Source organism: Ranitomeya imitator, chromosome 2 (assembly GCF_032444005.1).
Source record: "Ranitomeya imitator isolate aRanImi1 chromosome 2, aRanImi1.pri, whole genome shotgun sequence".
NCBI lineage: Eukaryota > Metazoa > Chordata > Amphibia > Anura > Dendrobatidae > Ranitomeya > Ranitomeya imitator.
The window spans coordinates 388,940,030-388,957,906 of record NC_091283.1 but is presented as its reverse complement, the minus strand read 5'-3'; the positions used below and the strand labels follow the sequence as shown (position 1 = coordinate 388,957,906).

The 17,877-nt window shown below is 41.9% G+C and overlaps 1 protein-coding gene across 2 annotated transcripts in view; it reads left to right on the top strand.

The window, feature by feature from the left end:
• Positions 1–17,877, top strand: part of LOC138664135 (oocyte zinc finger protein XlCOF8.4-like) — an 85,250-nt gene that overhangs the window by 20,489 nt on the left and 46,884 nt on the right. The window contains exons 4-7 of one of the 2 annotated variants that reach the window (XM_069750576.1): positions 76–199; positions 283–380; positions 1,165–1,255; positions 10,156–11,237. The exons of the other annotated variant lie outside the window; for it this stretch is intronic. Of the exons in view, the coding sequence (XP_069606677.1) occupies positions 76–199; positions 283–380; positions 1,165–1,255; positions 10,156–10,892 (1,050 nt within the window). The 3' untranslated portion in view covers positions 10,893–11,237. Of the gene's footprint in view, positions 1–75; positions 200–282; positions 381–1,164; positions 1,256–10,155; positions 11,238–17,877 lie in introns of those variants that run through there. 2 annotated transcript variants of the gene reach the window in all.

The following is a 17,877-nucleotide window of genomic DNA, read 5'->3' as shown; positions in this document are numbered from 1 at the left end:
TGCTGGGAATGCTGGGACATTATACAATAACGCTATGAAGGGATCAGTGGATGACAATATCATTGTATGATTCAGGTTCCTATAAGGTGTCAGGATGTCACTGTCTATTTCTCCATGGAGGAGTGGGAGTATTTAGAAGGACACAAACATCTGTACAAGGACGTCATGATGGAGGTTCCAAAGCCCCTCAGATCACCAGGTAATAGACAGGATTAAATATACATGGCCTATAATTATCTATATATGAAGAATGAATTCATTTCCAGTATGTGTTTCTTTCAGTTCTATCCAGTAAGAGGACAACACCAGAGAGATGTCCCCGTCCTCTTCTTCAACAGGACTGGAAACAAGAAGATCCCAATGTTACTCAGGACAATCAGGTAGATGGAGAGAAGGTGTCATGAAATCTCCCCTGTGATATGTAGAAGGTTGTGAAATTATTGTGTTCAGTATTCTTTTATTCATCAGTATTTATCTCAACTTCTACAAAAAATCATTTTGTTCCCCTGAATCTGAATTTCTTTGTTATTCGCTTTATTGGAGTTAATGGCAGCAGGCTGTTATGCAGCGGCCCATTAAAGGGGTGGGAGAAAAAACTATAATGCATACATTATTGATTACCTAACCTGCCTCCAAGAGCTGCTCATTCGCTCCTCTGCCCAACTTCCTCCAGTCTTTCCCTTCTACGTAACACACAACATCCTCCCCAACACTCTGTATTGGATCTGGTGAAATTGACTTTTACACTTTGATTGTATTTGTGCAGTAACTTCAATTTGCAGCAAATTAATTCAATGGAGTTATTATGCCCCAGACCCTTTTCCGTCTGAAGAGGTTCTGAAGACCAGTGGAGATGCAACGTTCTACTAAAGAGGTGTCTCTAATAAGATAGCTTCTAGTGTATGTTTTATACTTAGTGGAGATGACAGGGTAAAGCTGATCATAGAAATTAGATGTTGTCTGGATCTTCTCACAGATCTCCTGCTTCTTCAGTCTCATGCTTGTTAGAATTAGTAAAGAACAGGTTGGATTTATACAGGAGACATGCAGGTATGTGATAACTACTGCTGTCATGTCATCCTTGGTCGTTGTGCTAAGTAATGATATTTTCTGGTCTTAAAAATAATTCTCCATCTCTCTGTGACTTATACAATATTTTTTCAGGGTGAAGATCTGCCCCATATTATTACTACAGAGACATATGTGAGGGCTGATGAGTGGTGTAAAGAGGAGATTCCTACAGATAACAGCACAGGTAAGTAGTGACCACTAAATGCCGAGAAGTCACAGTTCTACTCAGTCATCTACTTCTACAATTATGTGTTGTAAATTTTAAGATATATAGCAGAGTTTTTGACAAGGATTTTCATGACACAAAAATTTGATCTATAACCCATGTAACGATGCTGAAAAAGCATTTTCTTCATTTCTTTTTATTTACGATTTTAACTGTAAGAATTCGGGTGGTGAGTAGATATGTTTTCTCACACCACAATCAGGTATAATAGTATAAAGGATAAACTTTTATTGATACATAATATTAAAAACATTTAAAAATATCCCCACAAAAAACTCAAATTCTGCCAAACATACATAATGCTAAACACTGTGAAATAACAGTTAATATAGCATACCTCCCAATAGCATGTAAATAATAATATGTCTTGCTGTGGTACCCAAATCGCTGCAATACAACAGAGATAATATACAAGTAATGGTAAACAACAGCCTATATATACAAGCCTGGTGACCTGCCCTCTCTTAATAAAAATGCTACCACCTGTATGCCAGTAATGAATGAACGAATCCGGTAACGTCTGATGTTAGTATAAGTACGTATCAAGTCCTGATAACCTAGAAGGGGTTAAATCACCTAATAATAGCGATTCCAGCCAAGATATAAACCCCTATGAGATCCAGATGGTAAACCAAAGGTTAAATAGTTAAATGGCCGCGGTACTAGCAGAGGTCCCAATGCAAAGATAATCAGTCCCTGGTGCCGATATGAGGTGCAGCACCTGGGTCAGACATGAGACCACAAAAGATGTCGGGCGGGTCACCTGAGAGGATGAAGCGGCAGAAATAAACGTGGGGAAGAACCCTACGCGTGTCGCCGTTACCAGAACGGCTTCATCAGTTCTGGTAACGGCGACACGCGTAGGGTTCTTCCCCACGTTTATTTCTGCCGCTTCATCCTCTCAGGTGACCCGCCCGACATCTTTTGTGGTCTCATGTCTGACCCAGGTGCTGCACCTCATATCGGCACCAGGGACTGATTATCTTTGCATTGGGACCTCTGCTAGTACCGCGGCCATTTAACTATTTAACCTTTGGTTTACCATCTGGATCTCATAGGGGTTTATATCTTGGCTGGAATCGCTATTATTAGGTGATTTAACCCCTTCTAGGTTATCAGGACTTGATACGTACTTATACTAACATCAGACGTTACCGGATTCGTTCATTCATTACTGGCATACAGGTGGTAGCATTTTTATTAAGAGAGGGCAGGTCACCAGGCTTGTATATATAGGCTGTTGTTTACCATTACTTGTATATTATCTCTGTTGTATTGCAGCGATTTGGGTACCACAGCAAGACATATTATTATTTACATGCTATTGGGAGGTATGCTATATTAACTGTTATTTCACAGTGTTTAGCATTATGTATGTTTGGCAGAATTTGAGTTTTTTGTGGGGATATTTTTAAATGTTTTTAATATTATGTATCAATAAAAGTTTATCCTTTATACTATTATACCTGATTGTGGTGTGCGGATTTTTGTAGAGTGGCTCTTTCTCTTTCCCTTGGCTCATGTTGTTTGCCACTTTTTCCGCACCCCTTGTATACTATTTGTTATAGTGTAGTGCGCCGACATCTGTTTTTGTATTGCTGTAGATATGTTTTCTTTCTCGCCTCATTGGGGGACACAGGTATTCATGGGTGTATGCTGTTGTGACTAGGAGGCTGACACTATGCAAATAAAGAAGAAGTAACTCCTCCCCGGCAGTATACACCCTCCGACAGGCACCAGGCAACTCAGTTTTTGCTTAGTGTCTGTAGGAGGCGGACCTGGATCTAACACCAGATCCACATTTCTTTTACAGGGATTTGTTTTGTTTATTAACCTTTTCCCTTTCTTTTTAAGATTTTTCCTTCAGGGTAACAGGGTGCAGTTTTCTCACCCTGTTTTCCCCACTTTGAGCGACTGAGAGAGCAGTGGGGTATCACCCACATCACACCCTTTCGGACCCGCTGGGCAGGACCTTGTCCCCTGTCACGCCCCCACCCCCCTTCCTTCCCTCACCCTGCCCGGCAGTGATCTCCATATAGCTTACCAGGTTTCCCCTGTGATAGGAGAGAGGGTCGCATTTTCAGGCGCTGGGACTTGCAGGCGCACCCGCCATTTTTTTCTCTGTCTCTCCCCCAGAGTGAAACAATCTCTCTCTTGGTGGACGCTATCCACCTCCATTCATAAACCATCAGGGAGGGACTCGCAGCACACAAGTCATGGCGGAAGTGGCAAAAATTCTGCGTTGGGCAGAGGATCACGTTCCCTCTCTGTCAGCCGTCCACATCCCAGGGGTGGACAATTGGGAAGCCGACTTTCTCAGTCGCCAGGGCATCGTGGCGGGCGAGTGGTCTCTTCTCCCCTCAATCTTCAGCCAAATTTGCCTGCGGTGGGGCGTCCCAGACGTCGACGTCGGATGCGACGCACTCGTGATCCCGTGGACTCAGTTCCAGATGCCCTATCTGTTCCCACCCCTCCCCTTGATCCCAATGGTCGTAAAAAAGATCAAGACAGAAGGGGTCCCCGCACTCTTAGTAGCTCCAGATTGGCCTCGCAGGGCCTGGTACGCAGAACTGGTGAACATGCTATCGGACGTTCCGTGGAGGCTTCCGGATCGTCCGGACCTTCTTTCGCAGGGGTCCCTCTTCCACCCGAATTCTCGGTCTCTGAATTTAACGGTATGGCCGTTGAGGCCGCGGTCCTGAAGGACGCGGGTTTTTCTCATAGCGTCATCCAGACTATGATAAGGGCGAGAAAACCAGCTTCCTCGCGTATTTATCACAGGTGTTGGAAGGCCTTTTTCCGGTGGTGTCAGGACAACAATCTGTTTCCTATGACCTTTTCCCTTCCATCTCTTCTCAGTTTCCTTCAAGCGGGTCTAGAGTCGGGTCTTTCCCTTAGCACCTTGAAGGGTCAGATTTCTGCTCTGTCCATTCTTTTTCAAAGAGACCTGGCCTCCCTGCCTCAGGTGCGGACCTTCATCCAGGGGGTCGCTCATATAGCTCCCCCTTATCGTCCTCCTGTCAAGCCTTGGGACCTCAACCTGGTTTTGGACGCCCTCCATCGTTTACCCTTTGAACCGATTCAGGACATTTCCTTCCCGTTTCTATCCTGGAAGGTGGCCTTTTTGGTTGCCATCACCTCCATTAGAAGAGTGTCGGAGCTGGCGGCCTTATCCTGTCGTTCTCCCTTTCTAGTCCTGCATCAGGACAAAGTGGTTCTTCGTCCGGTTCCTTCCTTTCTACCAAAGGTGGTTTCGGCCTTTCACATCAATGAGGACATTGTCCTCCCTTCCTTGTGCCCTTCCCCGGTTCATCCCTTGGAGAAATCTCTTCACAAGTTGGATGTGGTCAGGGCTATCCGAATTTATCTTGCTAGAACTGCCTCTTTTCGTCAGGCCGATTCTCTGTTCATCGTCTCGGAAGGGTGGCGAAAGGGGCTCCCCGCCTCCAAGTTCACAATTGCTCGTTGGATCCGTTCGGCGGTTCTGGAGGCATACAGTGTTCAAGACAAACGGCCTCCGTCAGGAGTGAGGGCTCACTCTACCCGGGCTGTGGGAGCTTCCTGGGCAGTTCGTCACCAAGCTTCAGCCTCGCAGGTTTGCAAGACCGCAACGTGGTCATCCATTCACACCTTTGTCAAATTCTACAAGGTGCATACTCAGGCTTATGCGGATGCGAGCCTGGGTAGGAGGATACTGCAGGCAGCGGTTTCTGACCGGCCGACCTAACTCCTCTTTTTCTGCAGAATATCCCACCCTAGGGACTGCTTTTGGACGTCCCATGGTTACCTGTGTCCCCCAATGAGGCGAGAAAGAAAGAGGGATTTTTGGTTCTTACCATAAAATCTCTTTCTTGGAGCCTTCATTGGGGGACACAGCACCCTCCCTTGAAGTTGTACCGTGTTGGCTAACGTGCTGTTGTTGTGGGTTGGAACATAGGTTGAGTTTTATATTACCCGTTCCTACTACTGCTTTTGCACCAACTGAGTTGCCTGGTGCCTGTCGGAGGGTGTATACTGCCGGGGAGGAGTTACTTCTTCTTTATTTGCATAGTGTCAGCCTCCTATTGACAACAGCATACACCCATGGTTACCTGTATCCCCCAATGAAGGCTCCAAGAAAAAGATTTTATGGTAAGAACCAAAAATCCCTCTTTTATAGATCGTCAACTAGTGATGGGCCCCCACTAGTGATGAGCAAATATACTGGTCGCTAGGCAACCCCCACATGTACTTATGCTGGCTAAAAGATGTAAATCATTCAGCTGCGGCAAGAAAAACTAAATCTCCGAGCACTAAAAAATACTCGGACACCCGAGCGTGCTCGAGAAATCTCGAGTAAGGAGTATATTCACTCATCACTAGCCCCCACTAGTAGCGGCCTACACTTCTCCCAAGCCAGTATTAAACCAAGCAGGTCTCAGTCACCAATAGTGGAATTCTTTTGATTTGAGGAAAATAATTTAGAGAAAAATCAATGGATTTTTCTTTATATTTCATTTAAACAAAATGGCCCAACAGCCATCATCTGCCTCTAACAGCTGCAGGCTGACCTGTCAAATGCTACTTAAAATCTTTTACAGCGGCATTGACTGCACTGACAGATGCTCCCATGATGTCATTGGGTGGGCTCCAATAAGTTGCCATGATGACTATGTCTGCTGGTAACCCCCATGACAGTCCTGATGGTACTCCTGTGAAAGGCAGCCATAGCTGGTGTTTATATATGACCATAATATTTGCTATATACAGCGAGAGCACTAGCGATCAGACCATCATTTGTTCGAGTCCCTTAAGAAGACTACCAGATACATTAAAAAAGTTAAAAATAATATAAACATTTAAATGACTCTTTTCCCATATTAAAAATATTAAATTTAAATCAAACACATTGAGTAGCACTGAGTTTTGCATAAGTCTGATCTATCAAAATATAAAATAAATTAATTTAATCAATAAATGTTACGCCTCTTGGAAAATGGTGACACAAGCAAACATTCTTTTTTACAAATTTTAGAATTTTTTTTTTCTGACCAATTAAATCAAACAAAAACTGTATGTTTGGTATCTCTGTAATTGTACTGACCTGGAGAATCATAGTGCCAGGAATTGTTTTACCCCTAAAATTAATGCTGTAAATAAAAAACCCAATAGACAATTGTGGAATTGCTCATTTTTTGCTATTTCGCCATACTTGGCATTTTCCCCACTTTTCATTACATTACATAATGGATAGTGTCTTTCAAAAGTATAACTTGTCCCACAAAAAACACAAGCCCTCACACAGCTATGTCGATGAAAAAATAAAAATGCTATGGCTCTTAAAATAAGGGGAGGGAAAAATGAAAGTGCAAAACCGAAAAAAATCGCCAGGTCCTTGAAGGGGTTTTCCCATGAACAAAAGTTTATTTTAATTAATAGATCTTGGAATAAAAATAATTTGCACAATTGGATGCGTTTAAATAAAATGTTCCTGTGCTGAGATAATCTTATAAATGTGCCCCTGCTGTGTACTGTGTAATGGCTGTGTCTGACCGGGCAGGAAGATGATCTGATCACACCACAGCTCCTGGACAGGGGAGAACGCAAAAGCGTTTACAGACAGGGCAGCATGGGATCGCAAATTATTCTTTCTTTTCGTTGAAACATTTTCACTGCCTGCTTTTAAACCATGTTATACTTCAAAGAAAGAATCAATAGTGATCTCATGCTGTAATGTCTGTATACTCTTTTGCTGTCTGTATACTATTTTGCTTCTCCCCTGCTCATGAGCTGTGTCCCTGCACGGTTGGTACACCCATTACAAATCTTGCATACACATATTGCACTTGTATTTGCAATTTCAACGCACTTGGAATTGTTTTCCTGTTTTCCAGGACACTATGTGGTATAATGAATGATTCCATTCAAAAGTACAACTTATCCTGCAAAAAAACACCAATCATAAAGCTACAAGTGCTTCTCACTTAATTAGAATCAAAAAGTTAATTTATTGCTGTTCTACAATACAAAAAGTGAAACTCATATTATATAGAGTCATTACAAACAGGTCATTGCTAAAGAAGATGGCTGTTCAGAGTGCTGTATCCAAGCATATTACCCACTTCTCGACCTCCGCCGTACTTGTACGGCTGTACTTTGTACAGCTGACATGTGCCAGCAATAGCGGTGGGTGGAATCGCGATCCACCCGCCCCTATTAACTAGTTAAATGCCGCTGTCAAACGCTGACAGCGGCATTTATCAAGCGCTTCCGGCCGTCATGTGATCGGGGTCATCGGTTCATTGGCATAACAACCAGAGGTCACCTGAAGACCTCTATGGTTGTTGATGCCGGATTGCTGTGAGCGCCACACTGTGGACAGCGCTCATAGCAATGCTGTAATTCATCTACATAGGAGCGATCTAAGCATCGCTCCAATGTGGCTAAGCCGATCAAGTTGTGGCAGCTTCTAGCCTCCCATGTTGAAGCATGGCAAAAGTAAAAATTAAAAAAAAAAATTAAAAAAATATAAAAGTTTAAATCACCTCTCTTTCACCCCATTCAAAATAAAACAATAAAAAAAATCAAACCTACATATATTTGTTATAGTCCGATCTATCAATAAAAAAGGATTAACCTGATTGCTAAACGGCATAGCAATAAAAAAAAATTAAAAACACCAGAATTACGTATTTTTGGTTGCTGCGACATTGCATTAAAATGCAATAACAGGCGATCAAAAGGACGTATCTGCACCGAAATGATATCATTAAAAACGTCAGCTCGGCACGCAAAAAATAAGCCCTCACCCAACCACAGCTCACAAAAATAGAGACGCTACGAATATCGGAAAATTGCACAATTTTTTTTTTTTTTAGCAAAGTTTGGAATTTTGTTTCACCACTTAGAAAAAAAAAACCTAGACATGTTTGGTGTCTACGAACTCATAATAACCTCGAGAATCATAATGCAGGTCATTTTTAGCATTTAGTGAACCCAGCAAAAAAGCCAAACAAAAAACAGTTGTGGGATTACACTTTTTTGCAATTTAACCGCACTTGGAATTTTTTTCCCATTTTCTAGTACACGACATGGTAAAACCAATGGTGTCGTTCAAAAGTACATCTTGTCCTGCAAAAAACCATATTGATGGAAAAATAAAAATGTTATGGCTTTGGGAAAAAGGGGAGCGAAAAACGAAAGTGCAAAAAAGAAAAAGGCAGGGTCTCTAAGGGGTTAATGGAAAGTTGAGTGGAAAGAAAAAAAAGTGGGGAAGAAAAAGGTGCACAAGCAACAGGGATAAAACAGTCTTGAAAGGATTGTTAAACGGCCATTCACAAATTTGGGGATGATTTACAAGAAGTGGACTGCTGCTAGAGTCATTGCTTCAAGAGCCACCACACACAGACGTATCCAGGACATGGGCTACAAGTGTTGCATTCCTTGTGTCAAGCCACTCATGGCCAATAGACAACGCCAGAAGCGTCTTACCTGGGCCAAGGAGAAAAAGAACTGGACTGTTGCTCAGTGGTCCAAGGTGTTGTTTTCAGATGAAAGTAAATTTTGTACTTCATTCGAAAATCAAGGTCCCAGAGTTTGGAGGAAGAGTGGAGAGGCCACAATCCAAGCTGATTGAGGTCTAGTGTGAAGTTTCCACAATCAGTAATGGTTTGGGGAGCCATGTCATCTGCTGGTGTAGGTCCACTGTGTTTTATCAAGACCAAAGTCAGTGAAGCAGTCTACCAGGAAATTTTAGAGCACTTCATATTTCCCTCTGCCGACAAGCTTTTTGGAGATGGAAATTTCATTCCCCAGCAGGACTTGGCACCTGTCCACACTGCCAAAAGTACCAATACCTGGTTTAAAAACAACAGTATCACTGTGCTTCATTGGCCAGCAAACTCGCCTGACCTTAACCCCATAGAGAATCTATGGGGTATTCTCGAGAGGAAGATGAGAGACATCAGACCCAACAATGCAGATGAGCTGAAGGCTACTATCAAAGCAACCTGGGCTTCCATAACACCTCAGCAGTGCCACAGACTGATAGCCTCCATGCCACTCCACCTTGATGCAGTAATTGATGCAAAACGAGCCCCGATCATTTATTGAGTGCATTTACTGAACGTACATTTCAGGAGGCCAACATTTCGGATTTTAAAATCATTTTTCAAGCTGGTGTTAAAAAGTACTCTAATTTACTGAGATAGTCACTTTTGGGTTTTCATTGGCTGTAAGCCATAATGATCAACATCAACAAATAAACGCTTGAAGTAGATCACTCTGTTTGTAATGACTCTATATAATATGAGTTTTAATTTTTGTATTGAAGAACTTAAATAAATTAACTTTTTGATGATATCGTAATTTAGTGAGAAGCACTTGTATATTGATGGAAAAATAATAAAGCTATGGCTCTAGGAAGAAAGGAAGGAAAAAACAAAAACTGAAAATGGCCCCTGGAGTGAAGTGGATAATTGTCAGGTCATTTTATGGCACAATTAATGCTTTGAAAAAAAAAAAAACAATAGCGGAACATTATATTTTAACCACTTCACCTACTGTAACTTACAATTTTCTCCTCAATTTTTCAGTATATTATATGATAAAATGAATTGTCTCATTCAAAACTGCAAAAAAAAAAACCCTCATGAAAAAAGTCATGGCTCTAAGCTGAAGGGGTGGAAAAATTTGAAAGTTGAAAAATCACCTATGAGGATAGGGGTAAACAATTGATAATTGAATCCTACTATAATTTGAATATAAATGTTTATATGGATTATATGGAAATGTTCTAAAATATGCCATATATATTGTAATTAATGATATTTCAGGGCCTTTTTACTCAAAATTAATAAAATCAGTTTTATTCTTGGCAGATGACTGTACCGGGAACTCAGAGGGACGTCTGATATTTTCAGAATGTACGGCAGATGATCATGGTATCACATCACATACATACATTATCCCAGACACCGCTCAAGTACTTCGGAACATAAAACTAACATATGATCCTTTTCTGCGGGTTTTATATTTTGATTCATCAAATATTGCTGAGCAATACAAAAATAGCCTGGGTTTTGGACATCAAATAGTTCACAGATGCGAGAAGCCATATTCATGTTCAGAATGTGGGAAATGTTTCGCTCAGAAATCAGATCTTGTTATACATCAGAGAACTCACATGGGAGTGAAGCCATTTTCATGTTCTGAATGTGGGAACTGTTTTAATAAGAAATCTAATCTTCTTAGACATGAAAAAATTCACACAGGGGAGAAGCCATATTCATGTTTAGAATGTGGGGAAAGTTTTAATAAAAAATCAAAACTTGATGCACATCAGAGAGATCACACAGGGGAGCAGGCATTTATATGTTCAGAATGTTGGAAATGCTTTAAAGAGAAATCATATCTTGTTAAACATCAGAAAATTCACATAGGGGAGAAGCCATATTCATGCTCAGAATGTGGGAAATGTTTTTTACAGAAATCACATCTTTTCAGACATCACAGACTTCACACAGGGGAGAGGCCATATCCATGTTCAGAATGTGGGAAAACTTTTAAAGAGAAATCACACCTTGTTGTACATCAGAGAAATCACATAGCAAAGTAGGCATTTTGTTACTTTAATCCCTTCTTCTGGCAGGGCTTAAAGATACTTTCAGCACAGAATGACAGTTCAAACCAAGTATAGATGCTTGGTGCATCAGTGCGTGGCCATAAAGTTCAATGCACCTTCCAGCCTATAATAATAATAGTCAACCTACTTATTTTCCCTGTATAGCTGCCTTTCTTGAGCTCACTGACGCCAGATCTTTTCATCAAAGAAAAGGAGTGGATGGAGATGGATGGAAAACAAACACGTGGGAAGACGTACTTAAGTGATTGGTCCCACTGTAGTGCACTGAAAGTGTCTGTACTTGGTTCTAAGGGCTCTTTTCCATTTGCGAGAAACAAGTCCGTGTCTCACATGTGAAAACCAAGCTCTGGCGCCGGCACTCCAGAGCGGAGCGTGCAGCTTCATGTGTTGCTATGCGGCCGCACGCTCCGCTCCCAAGTGCCGGCGCCAGAGCTTGGTTTTCACATGCGAGACATGGATATGTTTCTCGCAAATGGAAAAGAGCCCTAACAATCATGCTGTGCTGACAGAGTCCCTTGAACCAATTATAACGAAAATATAAATTTGGCACTTATTTTGTCATTACTGTGGAGTGGAATCCTATTCGTGCACCCATCTCCAGAAGGAGTGCCGCGCAGTCTCTTTTTTTAACCAACTATATGCCACAGTGAATCACTAGCAGTGGAATTTAAATTGCATGATTGTCGATGCTCATGATACAATCGCAGTGTGCTATTGAATAGTCATTGCATCTGAGGGTTTTCTGAAGTACTCCATCTTATTTTTGCAATCAAGCCTCATCCTTTTGCTGAGCTTCATAAGAGTACATGAATTATACCAAGCAATCAAAAGATTACAGGATCAAGTTCCCTAAACGAAATAAAAAAAAAAAGAAATCAAATCTCCTCCCTTTTGTAAAATAAAAAATAAGCATATTTGATATCACTGTATCCTTAAACGTCTTGTCCACTCTAGGACAACATTTTCTCAATCTGAATGTTTGCCGTCGGTTAATTAAAAACACTTGTACTTACATCCCATGCTGGTGCCCTTCCAACGGAGTCGTCACTCACTCTATTAGAGCGTTGTTGGCACCTGCTCTCCCGGGGCTAATGTGAGGTTGTTACGTCATGCGAGCCCTGCAACCAGTCAGCATCAGTTTCACTGTCCCGACTCCCCGCCTTCACCCTAATAAGTAATCAGAAGGAAGTCATAGCTGCGGCCACTCTGTCACTTCCTCTTGATTAATTTTTCATTGGAAGGTGGGGACAGTGAAACTGGCGCTGACTAGGCTCATGGCTCGCATGACATATCAACCTTACAGAGCCCCAGGAGAGGGAGTGCCGACACAGCTGAAACCGTGCCAGCATGGGAGATGAAATGTGGTTTTTTTTAACTGGTGCAAACATTCAAATTGAGAAGGGGTTGCCCTAGAAGTGGACAACTCCTTTAAAGTCTGATTTATCAAACTATGGAATAAACCCATACGATTAATGCCATAAAAAATTGTAATACCAAAAAACATCATGTGTACTGTAAGAAAGCAGAAGGTAAGGTCCTGGATGGCAGGTGTGTGTTACTGAGGCTTACCTCGATAATGTAAGTTCCTGGAGAAAGTGCACAAGTAACAACCAAAAGAGCCTGAGTGGCAAAAGTCGCTCCCATACTCCAGTCTGGGTCTTTCAGTCATAATAACAGTGTGTGTTAGGCCATGTTCATAATAATAGTGTGTGTTAGGCCATGTTCATACCTTCAACATTTAGACAGTATTTTACGTCAGTATTTGTAGGCAAAATCAGGAATGTAACGATCAGAGGAAAAGTATAATGGAAACACATGCATGACTTCTGCATATTTCACCCACTCCTGATTTTGGCTTACAAATATTGAGGTAAAATACTGACCAACTACTGAATGTCTGAAAGGCACCTTTTGCTGGAGCTGGAGGAACACCGGTCATGTGGGTAATCTATGTTAAAGACAGCAAAGTGCCTGTGACAGCAAGTCGGTGAGACCATTTGATTTGTTTGGTCTTACCAAAAAAGAAAGGACTGTTTTGTTATTCATTTGGGGTGAATAAAGCGGTTTTCCTTTTGGAGCTACAAAGTTTATCAAGGACAATAAACTATACTTTGCTTTGATATTAACCCCAGAGCCAGTGTGTTTCCAAACCGCTACCAAAGATCTAAAACCACTACAGTGCCGAAATTGGTGTCAACTAAATGTTATAGGTTTTGGCAAACAGTAACACAAACCAATTTAAAAAAAAAAAAATGTACAATTTTTTTCACAACTTAAGTTAAAAAAAAAAGACGTATACAATTATAGCTGTAATGGTACTGATCTAGAAAAGGATGTTTCCAGACCGTTTTTTTACCTCACACTAGACACCTCAATATCAAAACCTCGCAGAATTGCATTTTTTTCACCATTTCACAGACTTTTTTCCCTGTTTTCCAGTATATTTTATGGTAATGAATGGAGTAATTAAAAACTGCAACTTGACCTATAAAATAGACTCCCTGAGTATTGGTTGTTATAGGCAAAATAAAAAAAAATAAGATTTCTGGAAGAAAGGGATGAAATCGTGAAAGTGCAAAAACAGAAGCTGCCCAGTCATGAAAGGGTTAAATAATTTTATTAACATATTATTCAAGACAAGATAACAACAATTACAATCAAAGTAAAGTCATACAAGAGAAAGGGAACTAAATTTAAAATATTAAAGAAGCATTTTTTTTGTACATTTAAGTGTAGTCTGTAATGTGTGTTAATATATTCACTGATTGCCATTTTCCTCGATTTCCAGCCCCGCTCCGGTCCTCTTCTGGGTCACATGACTACTATTAAGACTTGATGGCTCACACCTCTACGTGTGAGTCTACGTGTGAGCTGAAAGTCACTTTTATAATATAAGTCTATAAAGCATCAGTACGTGGCTCCACAGGCTTACAGTGTGAGCCAGCAAGTCGGAAAAGCAGTCACATGACTCAGAAGACGAAAGGAACTACCCTGTAAACTGGGGAAGACTGTGATTGGTGAGTATTGGACTTAAGGCTGACACTCATCGGCGAGAAAAACGGATGAGTGCAATCCAATAAAAAGTCGGATTGCACTTTAACCAATATTAATCTACGAGTCCCTGCTGATCTGCAGTTTTTTTCTCAGCTCAAATTGGGCTAAGAAAAAAATTGCAGCATGCGGCGATTCTCCTTGTATCTCGGACGAAACTCGCCAATGCAATGGGCGTGATAAAAAAAATTGCATGGCACTCGGAACATTCAAGTGCCGTCAAATGTTTACACACCAACATCCTTTGAAAAGCCGGAAATTCATCTGCCGCGCATAGCAAAAATAACAGAGTGACCCGACAAAATTGAATAGCTAGGATACTGTATATATACAGACAATGGATAGATATAAAGATGTCAGTGACATATACAGTATAATTATTACAGTGCGTGTGTAGCTTACTGTACATGTATTTTTTTACTTACTAAATTATTCTATGAAAAAAATGGCATGAGATCCCCCAACATTTTATTAACCAGCAGAAGGAAAGCGAACAGCTGGGGGCAGATGTTTATAGCATGGGAAGGGGGTAATGCCCAGGTGTTACCCAGGCTATTAATATGAGCTCACAGCTGTATACTTAGCCTTTACTGGTTATTAAAATGGGGGACCCCCCCAAAAAAGGACATAGGGTCCCCCTATAATTGATGACCAGCAAAGGCTAGACAGACAACTGCCTGCTGATATTAAAAGCCTAGGAAGGAGCCATGGATATTGGCCCCCTCCCAGACTAAATACTTCAGTTATTAGCCACCCCCAAAAAGGTGCATCCATAAGATATGTCAATTCTGTCACTTAGCCTTGCTCTTCCCACTTGTCAGGGTGTGTTGGCAAGTGAGGTGATAGTTGGAGAGGTTGATGTCACCTTTGTATTGTCAGGTTACATCAAGCCAAGTTGTTAGTTATGGAGAGGCATGTATAAGACGCCCCCATTACTAACCCCATAGTGATATTGTATGAAAAAACACATGCCCAAAATAAAGTCTGTTAATTTAAATAATGACACAGACTCATTTAATGAATCTACATTTACCAAAAACGGGTATGCTCACGTCAACGCCCAATCTGAAGCCAATGTCTCCTGTAAAAGAATTAAAATAATAAACAACCATATTCCTCACCTGTCTGCCGAAAAGATACTTATAGATTTGTCCCACGACGCGTCTAACTCTGCTACATCTAGATGGCAGACTGATTTGTTGCGTGATGCAGCTATACATCCTGTCATCCAACAGAGACACTGAGTTGCGTGTGCTTGCTCAACTCAGTGTCTCGCGGTGACGTTGTAAAGTTGTGTGGGGTTAAAATCCAGGGAACTGCTTTCACCTCACTGACATCGCAAGCGTGAAAACGTTCTCACACTCGCTGTGGCTTCAGAAAGGTCCTGAGAGTTCACAGCCAATGAACTCAGGTCAACTCACTGACGTCAGCACAATCGTCGTTGGAAAAATTCTAACAGCGCTCGTTCTGACATCAGTTGAGTTGATGAGTTGAACTAAGTTCATTGGCTGTGAACTCCCAGGATCTTTCTGACGGCACCGTGAGTGTAAAAGCTGTTTCATGCTTGCGATGAAGTCAGTGAGGTGAAAGAAGTTCAATGTGAGGCACTGAGTTGAGCAAGCACGCTCCGTGTCTCTGCTGGATGGCAGACTGTATAGTCGCCACATGCAGCAATGCAGTCTGCCATCTAGATGTAGCAAAGCTAGACATTTCACGGGACAATTGGATTATCTTCTCAGCAGACAGGTGAATAATATGGTTGTTTATTATTTTAATTCTCTAACAGGAGACATTAGCTTCAGTGGATTTGGCGTTGCGGTGAGTATATGTTTTTGGTAAATGTAGTTTCATTAAAGGAGTCTGTGTCATTATTTCAATTAAAGGACTTTATTCTGGGTGTGTATTTTTTATACAATATCACTATAAGGTTAGTAATGGGGGCATCTTATAGATGCATATCCTTTATTAGCCTCTGGGCTTGATGTCATCTGACAATACAAAGGTGACATCAAACCCCAACTATCTCCGCACTTGGCACCACACCAGGGCAAGTGGGAAGAGAGAGGCTAATGCCAGAATTGTCGCATCTTATGGATGCGCCATTTCTGGGGCGGTTGAGAGCTTATATTTTTAGTCTGGGAGGAGGATAATATTCATGGCCTCTTCCTAGGCTATTAATATCAGCCTGCAGCTTCTGCCTTACCTTTGCTGGTTATTAATTATAGGAGGACCCTAAGTCAATTTGTTTCTGGGAGGGGTCCCTCATTTTTTTTTTTTTAATCAGATAAATTTTTATCAAGGAAAAACAATTATAACAAATGACAACAAGCTATTATTCACAGATAGTCTTCACAGAATTCACAGAATTATCTTCCTGAGCATAACCCTTCCATTTAACCAGCTACTGGAGTTTCCGTCTAGAAACACGAGAATCCAAAATCTTCTCCACAATATACTCCAACTCCCCCTCCACCAAAACCGGGGCAGGAGGATCAACAGATGGAACCATAGGTGCCACGTATCTCCGCAACAATGACCTATGGAATACGTTATGTATGGAAAAAGAATCTGGAAGGGTCAGACGAAAAGACACAGGATTAAGAACCTCAGAAATCCTATACGGACCAATGAAACGAGGTTTAAACTTAGGAGAGGAAACCTTCATAGGAATATGACGAGAAGATAACCAAACCAGATCCCCAACACGAAGTCGGGGACCCACACGGCATCTGCGATTAGCGAAACGTTGAGCCTTCTCCTGGGACAAGGTCAAATTGTCCACTACATGAGTCCAAATCTGCTGCAACCTGTCCACCACAGTATCCACACCAGGACAGTCCGAAGATTCAACCTGTCCTGAAGAGAAACGAGGATGGAACCCAGAATTGCAGAAAAATGGCGAAACCAAGGTAGCCAAGCTGGCCCGATTATTAAGGGCGAACTCAGCCAAAGGCAAAAAGGACACCCAGTCATCCTGATCGGCAGAAACAAAGCATCTCAGATATGTTTCCAAGGTCTGATTGGTTCGTTCGGTCTGGCCATTAGTCTGAGGATGGAAAGCCGAGGAAAAAGACAAGTCAATGCCCATCCTACCACAAAAGGCTCGCCAAAACCTTGAAACAAACTGGGAACCTCTGTCAGAAACGATATTCTCTGGAATGCCATGTAAACGAACCACATGCTGGAAGAACAATGGCACCAAATCAGAGGAGGAAGGCAATTTAGACAAGGGTACCAGATGGACCATCTTAGAAAAGCGATCACAGACCACCCAAATGACTGACATCTTTTGAGAAACGGGAAGATCAGAAATAAAATCCATAGAGATATGTGTCCAAGGCCTCTTCGGGACCGGCAAGGGCAAAAGCAACCCACTGGCACGAGAACAGCAGGGCTTAGCCCGAGCACAAATCCCACAGGACTGAACAAAAACACGCACATCCCGCGACAGAGACGGCCACCAAAAGGATCTAGCCACCAACTCTCTGGTACCAAAGATTCCAGGATGACCAGCCAACACCGAACAATGAACCTCAGAGATAACTTTATTGGTCCACCTATCAGGGACAAACAGTCTCTCCGCTGGACAACGATCAGGTTTATTAGCCTGAAATTTTTGCAGCACCCGCCGCAAATCAGGGGAGATGGCAGACACAATTACTCCTTCCTTGAGGATACCCGCCGGCTCAGACAAACCCGGAGAGTCGGGCACAAAACTCCTAGACAGAGCATCCGCCTTCACATTTTTAGAGCCCGGAAGGTACGAAATCACAAAGTCAAAATGGGCAAAAAACAGCTACCAACGAGCCTGTCTAGGATTCAACCGCTTAGCAGACTCAAGATAAGTCAAGTTCTTATGATCAGTCAATACCACCACGCGATGCTTAGCTCCTTCAAGCCAATGACG